The sequence below is a fragment of the Nannospalax galili genome, unplaced genomic scaffold (genome assembly GCF_000622305.1).
Source record: "Nannospalax galili isolate Female #2095 unplaced genomic scaffold, S.galili_v1.0 scaffold253, whole genome shotgun sequence".
NCBI classification, from domain to species: Eukaryota; Metazoa; Chordata; class Mammalia; order Rodentia; family Spalacidae; genus Nannospalax; species Nannospalax galili.
The window spans coordinates 1,515,142-1,525,824 of record NW_008335287.1 but is presented as its reverse complement, the minus strand read 5'-3'; the positions used below and the strand labels follow the sequence as shown (position 1 = coordinate 1,525,824).

At 38.4% G+C, this 10,683-nt stretch overlaps 1 protein-coding gene across 2 annotated transcripts in view; it reads right to left on the bottom strand.

Moving 5' to 3' along the window:
- L2hgdh (L-2-hydroxyglutarate dehydrogenase) overlaps positions 1-10,683 on the bottom strand; it is a 41,070-nt gene that overhangs the window by 28,004 nt on the left and 2,383 nt on the right. For both annotated transcript variants that reach the window (XM_008829846.3, XM_029561978.1), the window contains exons 2-4: positions 9,010-9,125; positions 8,219-8,370; positions 1,836-1,967 (exon numbers count right to left, since the gene is read on the bottom strand). In XM_008829846.3, coding sequence (XP_008828068.1) covers positions 1,836-1,967; positions 8,219-8,370; positions 9,010-9,125 — 400 coding nt within the window. The remainder of the gene's footprint in view (positions 1-1,835; positions 1,968-8,218; positions 8,371-9,009; positions 9,126-10,683) is intronic.

Here is a 10,683-nt window from a genome sequence, read left to right as displayed (position 1 = left end):
GTCAAGTTGACACTAAAGCTATCCAGCACAGGAGACAACCAAGGAAGCAAACAGAAAACCCACAGAATGGGAGAAAATCTTCACCAGTGACACATCTGACAGAGGTTTAATATCCAGAATATATAACAAACTCTAAAAAATAGAGAATCAAGACAAGAAGTAACCCAGTTAAAAGATGGGCTAAGGAGCTGAACAGAGAATTCTCAAAAGAAGTAAAGATGGCTGTGAAACACCTTAAAAGTTGTTCAACATCACTAATAATTAGGGAAATGCAAATTATGACCACTGGATTGGGATGTTCTGTGTGATACAAAGAGAACAAATGATATACACACACACACAAATCAACAAATTTTAAAAAATGTATTATATTTGAAGAGGAATCATGGAAATTTACATCATGCTAATTAGTAGAGGTGATAAACATTACCACTGAAATCTACAAGATGACTTTATAGACATTCACAGGTGCCAAAGATCCAAGTGCAACCGATTATGACTAGTAACAATCAGACACATACAGATTAGAGGTGCATGCACCAACATCTTCAGGGTTATTAGCAGAAACAATGAGTCTTTCTGTAAGAAACAGTATATTTTAAAATGAACTAGAAACTTGCACCCACTTGTGAAAGAGATGTACTCTTGCTCTGGAGTGTGTTACTGAATATGTTAAAGCTGGAGTGAAATGCTTCTTCTAATCATGTAGTTATTAAATTTTTTAAATGATAAAAATAGTAATTCTTCAAAGCATAAAAATTTGCTCCTTAGTAATTAGTAGATGTGAAAAACATTATCAATGAAATCTACCTGACAACTTTATATCCATGCTCAGATGCCAAGGACCTCAGAAAGTAACCGACTGTGTCTAGTAATAATCAGACCTACAGAGATTAGAAATGCATGTGCAAACATCTTAATGTCAATTGCATTAAAATGAATTTTTCTGTATGAAACTGTTTTTAATAATGAAATGGAGATCTTTTTTAAAGGTTTAAACCTCATTTAATTCTATGTCTTATAGGTTTATACTGAATACAATATTACATAACTGTAATAATTCAACTGTAAACCTAAAAATTTACAGCCAATTTTGAGAGATGCATCTTAGCTCTGGAAATTGTTATTGAATATATCAATGCTTTTGTAACGAAATGCTTCTTCTAAGTATGTGGTTATTAAGTAAATAATTAAAAAAAGATCTTTAGTTACTCCCCATGCCTACTAGAAAAACTGCAGAGTAAATTAGTATGAATGCCAGTTCCTTTGGATGGGTCTAATCCTGCCTTTCCAGTATTACCCTTTACAATTTTTTATTTTATTTAATGCGTGAGTGCATTATCTGCATGTATGTTAAATACCCCTGTGTTGTGCAATGTCCAAAGAGGTCACAAGAGGGCAAAAGATCCCCTGGAACTGGAATTATGAATGGTTGTTAGCTGCCAGGTGAGTGCTGGGAACCCAGGTCCTCTGCAAAAGAGTAGCCAGTGCTCTTAACCTCTGAACCATCTCTGAGCCCCTCCAGTATTACTCTTATTCTCCCTACATACATCATGCTTCAACCACACTTCACTGTTCAGGTGTTTTCCAAACACGCCATATGGTCATCAGATCTCCTCTTGCCTTTTGTCGGTTGAACCCAGTACATTCTTACAGGTAAGACTCACACGTCCAGTTTGTGATAATGCCCTCTTGCGTCTGTTACTGTGACAGAATCATCTATGATTCTAATTTTTGATTCCTGCATCCTATAAATTCAGTCTTCATGTTACATGACTGGACTCCAGAGGAAATTGTGCCTTTGACCATGTACACTAGGCTGGTAAAACACTCACCCTGCAATAGGGTTCCTTTTTTTTAATATCCTTCTGCTGGATCAGTCTCAAGCCTTTGACACCATTCTGTAGGCCTCTCTCATACAGTGCCTGAAGTCTGGGAATTTCTTCTTGTTCAACAGCTACGATTAGCTTAAAAAGAAAAAAAAAGGCTAAATACATGAAGAGAATGAAATATCTATCACTAGCAATAAAATATAGTCAATGGAAAAATTATAATTATCATGAGTCAAATGGCATTAATATACAGCATTTTTTCTTTCATAACTCTATCCCCTTTGTTCATTTTATTTCCTTCTTTCACCAAGGTCTTAAGAAAATGGCATTAAAGCTAATCTCCTTAAAGGTGAAACAGCCTCAATTTCTATTGCTTGCTATGAGAACTGCAATAAAAGAAATGTGAAATGCCAGCTCATCAAAGCATCCAGTATTCAGTGTAATGGGTGGGATACTACTCTCAGCAAACTATTCCTTTCCTTTCTTGAAGTTACAAGGTATTTACTAATGCATTCTTTTGCAAAGGGAAAAAAAATTAATATCTTTAAAAATTGTTTTCTATTTATTTCTGAGAAAGGTATCTGAAATTGAGCTCCTCTTTATTTACCAGCAAGGCAAAACTGAGATGCATATTTGCAGGTATAACAGAATTCACAAGCTGCTATTTTGTACCAAGAAGTTGACAGGATTTCATGAGATGAGGTAATTCTTTTTTCTTTTTGTTTTTTTTTTGAGGCAAGGTCTCCCTGTAGCCCCAGCTGTCCTGGAACTCACTATGTAGACCAGGCTGGCCTTGAACTCACAGAGATCCTCCTGCCTCTGCCTCCCGAGTGCTGGGATTAAAGGCGTACACCACCACGCCCGGCGGTAATTCTTTTAAGTTGGAGGTACAAAGGCTATTTAAGTCAACAAATGATTAACTTTATAAACAAAAGATGATCCAAAGGACACCATCAAGTAAAGGAAAAGACGTCACAGAAAGAGAGAAAATACTTAAATATTAGATAATTTAGGGGCTAGAGAGATGGCACAGCTGTTAAGAACACTGCTACTCTTGCAGAGGACCTAGGTTAGGTTCCCAGCACCCATATAGAGGCTAATAACCATCCGTGACTCCAGTTACAGATGATCTGACATCCTTTTCTGGCCTCAAAATACTCATACACAGAAAATTAAAAGTAAATGAAAAAGTTTTAAAAAATTAGATAATCTAGATGCATGAATTGTTAGAAAGACGTACACTTCTGAAAATGACTTTTAAAAAGTGAGTAGCGCTTTGACAGAACAAAAGCTTCCAACAAAGAAAAGTCCAGGCATCAAAGCCTTTTACTTATGAAAACTACCAAATGTTTTTAAAAACTACATCAAATCCAATTCTTTTTGGTTTCCTTTATATATATTTTTATGTGTACAAATGTATTGCCTGCATGTATATGAGTGCACCCATGTCATGCGATGCCGCAGAGGTCAGAAGAGAGCTTCGGATTCCCCTGAAACTGGAGTTAAGGACAGTTTGTAGCCGCCATGTGGGTGCTGGGAATCGAAACCCAGTCCTCTGCAAGAGCAGTCAGTGCTCTTTACTGCTGTCATCTCTCCAGCCCCTAGGTTCTTTTTTTAAAAAAATATTTTGTTATTTTTATTTTATGTGTGTGAGTGTTATGCCTGCATGTAGGTGAGTGAACCCATGGCGTGATGCCCACGGAGGACAGAAGAGGCTGTCAGATCCCCTAGAACTGGAGTTACGGCCAGTTGTTAGCCACCATGTGGGTGCTGGGAATTGAACCCAGGTCTTCTGCAAGAGCAGTTAGTACTCTTAACCACAGAGCCATTTCTCCAGTCCCTGGTTTTCTTTCTTTAAAAAAAAAAATGTTTATTTTTACTTTATGTGTATAAGTGTTTTCCTAAATGTATGTAAGTGCAAAGCCTGCAGAGGCCAGAAGAGGGCATTGGATCCCCTGGAACTGGACAGAGAGACAAGTGTTAGCGCCCATGTAGGTGCTGGGAACAAAACCCAGGTCCTCTGCAAGAGAAGCCAGTGCTCTTAATGGATGAGTCATCTCTCCAGCCCCCAAATACAATTCTTCATATTTGCTTCCAAAATACAAAAGAGGAAGCAACTTTTTTTTTTTGTCTTTTTGAGACAGGGTCTCCCTGTAGCCTCAGCTGTCCTGGAACTATGTAGACCAGGCTGGCCTTGAACTCACAGAGATCCTCCTGCCTCTGCCTCCCGAGTGCTGGGACTACAGGTGTGTGCCACCACGCCCAGCTAGGAAGCAACATTTTAAAAAATTTATTACCTGAATAAATTTTTATGTACCACTGAGTTATGCCTACAGCCCTCATTTACAAATATGGATGCAAAAATCTTGGGCAAAATTGTAAAACTAAATACAGCAACATATAAAAACACCATAACCAAATGGGTTGTAGTCTATGCAGGAAGACAAGATTAATTTAGCATCCAAAAGCCAGTTAATGTAACACTACAGAAATAAAGGCAGAAAAACCCAAGAAACATACATAAAACTAGAACTAGTAAATTTGGCAAAGCTGCAGACTAAAAGAAAATCGATATACATAAAATCAATCACAGTTTATATATTAGCGATGAATAATCAAAAATGAAACTTAAAAAATAATTCCCTCATAAAAACAGTAATAAAAATAAAATATTGAGGAATAAATTTAACAAAAGGCAAGAGTTACACAATGGAAAGTATAAAGCATGGTTGAAACTAAAAAGCTAAATAAATGACAGAAATCCTGGATGGAAAGAGTTGATATTGATGGGATGGTAATAACAGGGGATAGATGGCTCAGTGGAGCCCTGGCTGCTCTTGAAGCATCTACATAGAAATGAATGAAGTTGGACTCCTAATTCACAGCATGTATTAGAACTGATTCTAAAATACTCACAGACTTTAGGGCTCCAAAGGATACCATCAAGAAAGCAAACCTACACAATGGGATAAAGCATTCCAAATCATACAGGTAATTACAAGTAGTGCTCTTAACCACTCTCTAGCCCCAATATGCTGTATTCTTGGAGACTATTAAGAGGATAGACTTATGGGGCTGGAGAAATGGCTCAGTGGTTAAGGGCACTGGCTGCTCTTGCAGAAGATCTGGGTTTGTATCCAAGCACCCACATGGTGGCTAATAAGCATCCATTACTCCAGTTCCAGGGGATCCGATGCCCTCTCCTGTCCTTCGAGGGTACTGCACAGCACAGGTGCACTTATATACATGCAGGCAATACAGTCATACACACAAAATAAACCTTGTTTTAAAAAGAGAGAGAACAGACTTTAAAAATAAAAAAGGTATGTGGGGCCTGGAGAGATGACTCATCAGTTAAGAGCACTGACTTCTCTTTCAGAGGACCCAGATTCAATTCCCAGCACCCACATGCCAGCTAACAACTGTCTGAAACTCCAGTTCCAGGGGAATCCATCCCTGTAGTCCTAGCACTTGTGAGGCGGATCTCTGTCAGTTCCAGGCCAGCCTGGTCCACATAGTAAGTTCCAGGCCAGCTGGGGCTACAGGGACACCTCGTTTCAAAAAAAAAAAAAAAAAAAAAAAAAAAAAAAAAAAGAAAGAAAGAAAAGAAAAAGAAAACCCCACAAAGGGCTGGTGCTATAGCTCAGAAGTACAGCATTTGGTAAGTTCAAGGCTCAATCACCAGTGGGGTTTGGAGATGGGGAAGAAGAAAATAAAAATAAAACTATTCCAAGGGCTGAGGGTTGCTGCTCACCATGTGCCAAGCTCTGGGTTCTAGCACAAAAAAGAAATAATTTAACTTTGCAAAATGTTATCATTTGGAGAACACTGGCTAAAATGTACAAAGAATTGTGTTTTCTTCTTTAGGATTCCCTGTACGTTCACAATTATCTAAAAAATGTTTCCATAAACAAAATGAAACTAAACCAACCACCAAAAACCCAACTTAATTGGACAGGGGTTGGGGGGGTGGTATGATCAAGATACATTGCATGAAACTCTCAAAGAATCACTAAATATGTATTTTTAGCAAAGAGTTCCAAGCTGTTTTGAGCTGTACAGTGAGAACCTGTCTCAAAAACAAAACAAAATAAACACAAAAACCAAAACAAATGTGCAATGAGATACAACTTCCTATCTATTAGAATGGCTAAAATAAAAACAGAAAGCAAGTGTGGGTAAGGGTATGAGAAACGGTTGTTAATAAGAATATGGAATCCTTGTTAATTACTGGTGAAAATATAACAGTGTAACATTTTCAAAGAGCTTGGCAGTTCCTCCAAATTAAGACGGAGTTCCCATATGACCCAGAAATTTTACTTCTAGGTATATTCCCATAAGAAATGAGACTGAGCCGGGTGTGGTGGCACATGCCTTTAATCCCAGCACTCGGGAGGCAGAGGCAGGCAGATCTCTGTGAGTTCAAGGCCAGTCTGGTCTACATAGTGAGTTCCAGGCAAGCTAGGGCTATACAGAAAGACCCTGTCTCAAAACAAAACAAAACAAAACAAAACAAAACAAAACAAAACAAAAGAAGAAACTAAGAAAAGAAAAGGAAAGAGACTATGTTCCCAGAAAAGTTATACAGACCTATCCCAGACATTGATATCAGGCCTCGGAATCTGAAGGTAGACAGCTCATGGGCCTGGGAAAAAGCCATTTAATACAACAATTCTGCTAAATAGATAATAGTATTAAGCTGATTTCTAGTGACTTATTATTATAGCCATAGATTAATATATCTCTGAACTCTCAGCAGAGAAGCACCCTTGGGAGATTAACACAGAGAACCACAACTGCTGAATGTGCACAGAATAAGAGGCTTCACACTGTTTATCTCTGAGTGCGACACCTATATTAAACTTTTGCCTCCCAAGGCTCAGGGATCATTGCAGAAGGGGGTAGAGATTGTAAGAGCCAGAGGAGATGGATGACCACAAAGAAATAAGAGTTTTCCAGACAGCTGGTCAGTTACTCTTATGAACTCACAGCAATGCTGAGAGTATGAACAAGTCCTAGGTCAGCTCTAGACAGACAAAAACCCAGCATAGATGCAGGGAAGTAGGTAAGAAACTCCAACTGTGCCTGAGTAACTATTGGCAACTGATGACTGCTGCGGAATTGAGTCTCCTTTAAGGGTAAGACTCTTAGCAGGTTGGTCAGGCTCCAGTGGATGAACCCATTTTGGGCATCATTTTGGGACACAAACCTGACTCAACAATATTTAATATACATACATATATATGTATTAGCGTACAGGAATTTGGTAGGAGGCTAGTAAGGGGGGTGCAGATATGGGAGGGTATCTAAATATCAAAATATACTGTATAAAATTTGCAAAAAAAATCAATAAAAATTAGTTTAAAAATATAAAAGTAGTTATACACAAATTCCATGCATTATTCATAATAAAAAGTGGAAACATTTCAAATGCCTATCAGCTAATAAAGAGCTAATAAAATACAGCATATCCATATAATGGAGTATTCTTCAGCTATAAAAGGGATTAAGTACAAATTAAATGTTACAATATGGATAACCTCTGAAAACATTAAGTTCAAAAACGTCACAAAAGATTCTCTAACATAATTCTATTTATACAAAATGTATAAAAACAGGCAACTACATACACATGTACTGATTCCTCCTTTTCCTTTATGGCCAATAGTGCTCTGTTCACAGGAGTTAACAGGTTCCTGTTCTTGGCTCACTAAGAGTTAACAGACTCTTTGGACTTGCTGATGTAGAGGTTTGAGGAGGGGCCAGTTTGCCCCCAGGATACTGAGAAGAAAACTAGACAGCTGTCCTTAGAATGCCAGGGCAGGTGTAGCCACCCTTTTATGCTTCTATGTGCATCAAAAGAGGTCAGTTACTGGGCCAGTCTCCACAGTCTTAGGTTAGCTGTACTTGCTTTCTATTATGATGGGAAAATTCCTGTGTTCTACACTACTTGAACATTTATCATATGGTTGCATAACTCTAGAATACACTAAAAACTAAATTGTAGACTTGAAAATAAAATCATTTTTGTTATCCTCTAATATTATAGTTCTTAAGTTACATATACAAAATCAGGAAAGTCATGATTCTCAGATTTTTCAGTAAGAAAATTTCAGTGGGGCTGGAAAGATGGCTCGGCGGTTGAGAGCACTGACTGCTCTTGCAGAGGACCTGGGTTTGGTTCCCAGTAACCACATGGCAGCTAACAACAGTCGATAACTCCAGGTGCAGAGCATCTGATGTCCACTTCTGAACTCTGAGGGCATTGCACTCACAGGTACACTTACAACATGAAGGCAAAACACTCATACACATAAATAAAAATAAATTTTTAAAAAAGAAAGTACTAGTTATAAGTAATACAAGGCCATAGTATAATGCTATACCTTGCCACATTGTTTGTAGGGAATTCCCTTAAGGTTACAGTACTCGTAGATGAGGGATGAACCTTCTACACATAATTTAGCTTTCAGAGATTCGGGTTTATAATAAATTCCACTATGTATGACACCACTGTTGTGTCCAGTCTGATGAATTGCTATAAAACAAGAGAAAAAAGGAGTAAGAAAAAGTAAACAACTTATACAAAACCTGAGAGGTGAGAAAAATATACATGAAGCTATCAAAGGTTACATCATTTAAAATTCTCCCTGGATTTGTTCTGATTATTGGTGACGTGCTACAGTAGCTATCCCTGGAACAAGTTTATGGTATGCAAGCCCATCTCTGACTTTCATTTAAAACTTGGTTTTAAGGACCACTTCAACAAACCACTTTAAAGGCCTACTAAGGCCGTCTGCATATGCTACAAGCCCTTGTCTGTCTTTCAGATGGAAGGTAAAGCTGTTATCAACAGCAGACTCAATCCTGGGAGCTGATGGATGGAAGGGCACAAACCTGGGAAGCACTGTACTGCTCCTGGGCCCCAGGGGACTTAAGCTCCCAGCAGCAACAATGAGAATGTGTCAAGTGGCTTTTCTTCCTCACCCCCTCTCTTCTTCCTGACACCTCAGATAACCCCTCAAATAAAACCACCTACATGCAAGTTCTTGTCCCAGGCTTTGCTTTCAGAACCCAAAATGAGACACTAACATCAACATTCAACAGGATTGATTCAGACTGACAAAATAAGCAGGTGCACAACAAGTTTGAAGAGCAACACTGACAGCATACATACCTAAATCTTTCTCCTTTTCCACCACGCCAATTGAAAGTGCAGGGTGTTTCAGGACGAGTGCTCTGGCAGAGGCAAGACCCACAATTCCACCACCAACAATGACTACATCAAATGAGCTTTAAGAGAAAGCAAGATTTAGAAGAATGATAAACAGTAGAGCTCGCCAAATTTCACTTGCCTGATTTTCATCATCAGTGAGCAATTTAAGTACTAAACTTGTAATAATTTAAATATGTATTAGGCTTTGTAATATTTGACTTCACATTCATAAATAAACATTTAGAAGTTACACACATGGCTGGTCACTAGATTAATCAATGACAGCCCACTGGCATCTCTGCAGTGCCTGTTGGGCAGTCAGGAAATTTTACTTGGCTCATTTTTGCAGATATTACATCTATCAATAAACTATTATTAAATCTGCTGGGTCAGTTACATCATTGATTGTTATGTGGTAAAACTGTCTCTACCATCTATCCTTTCAAAGTTCAAATGTAGTATACTGGAGGGTTAGCCACAGCATTAACACCTTATTGTGCCATAACTTACTCTTGTTTTTCTGTTGAGAAGGAGCAATGAGTACATCAAACTGTAGGGAAGGAATTGCTTCAGAGTGTTCAGAACCACAATCTTTACCCAGACTAACACTGACTACACAACTAACCAAGAAGTTATAAATGTGGGGCAGGAGAGATGGCTCAGCACTTAAAAAAGTACTTGTCGCTCTTCCAGGTTTGGTTCTCAACATCCACACCCTGGCTGGGGATCCAATTACACGCATGTGGTACACTTACATACACAAAGGCAAAACACTCATACACATAAAATAAAAATAAATGAATAATAATTGAAAAAAACATAGATGCCACATATCCTTTATCTAATTCTGCATGGGAGGCTTAAAATTACCTTTAATACTGCCTCATGGTCAACAAATCTACATGATCTAAATATATTTTATAGGCATGGTAAAGTGAAGTAAGCATCAGAGATTAGGTTTTTCCTTTGAAAAGTGATCTAAGTTTCAATTTGAAAATCTTTCATAAAAGCACATCCATTTGATTACAAGTCCACATGTGGCTACATGTAGAATCAGAAATAGCTTTTGGGACAGCTAGGGACTAACACATTAACCTAAATCAAATTCTACATTGTATTTGGAAGATCAGATGCCTCAAGTTTCCTCTTTTGCTACATGAGTCTTGGACAGGGACAGCTGCCAGGTTTGGAGCTTCGTGACTGGTCTCCCCCATGGCATATTTTTGTTTAGTTTCTATAGCTTCATGTAGCCTAGTCTGGCCTTGAACTTATTATGTGATGGAGGATAGCCTTGAACTCCTGATCCTTCTGCCTCTACTTCCTCCATGATGAGAATATAGGTGTGTACCACCACTCAGCTCCCCTGCAAAACTTTGAGTTCCCTGGATAAAATGGGTGAACACTGAACAATAACAAATCTTTGAATTCCCTGGATAAAATGGGTGAACACTGAACAATAACAAATCTTTGAGTTCCCTGGATAAAATGGGTGAACATTGAACAATAATGAATCTTTTTGGGTTTTTTTTAAAGGTCAGCTGGGGCTGGGTGTGGTGGTATACGCCTTTAATCCCAGTGAGGCAGGTGGATCTCTGTGAGTTCAAGGCCAGCTTGGTCTACATAGTGAGTTCCAGG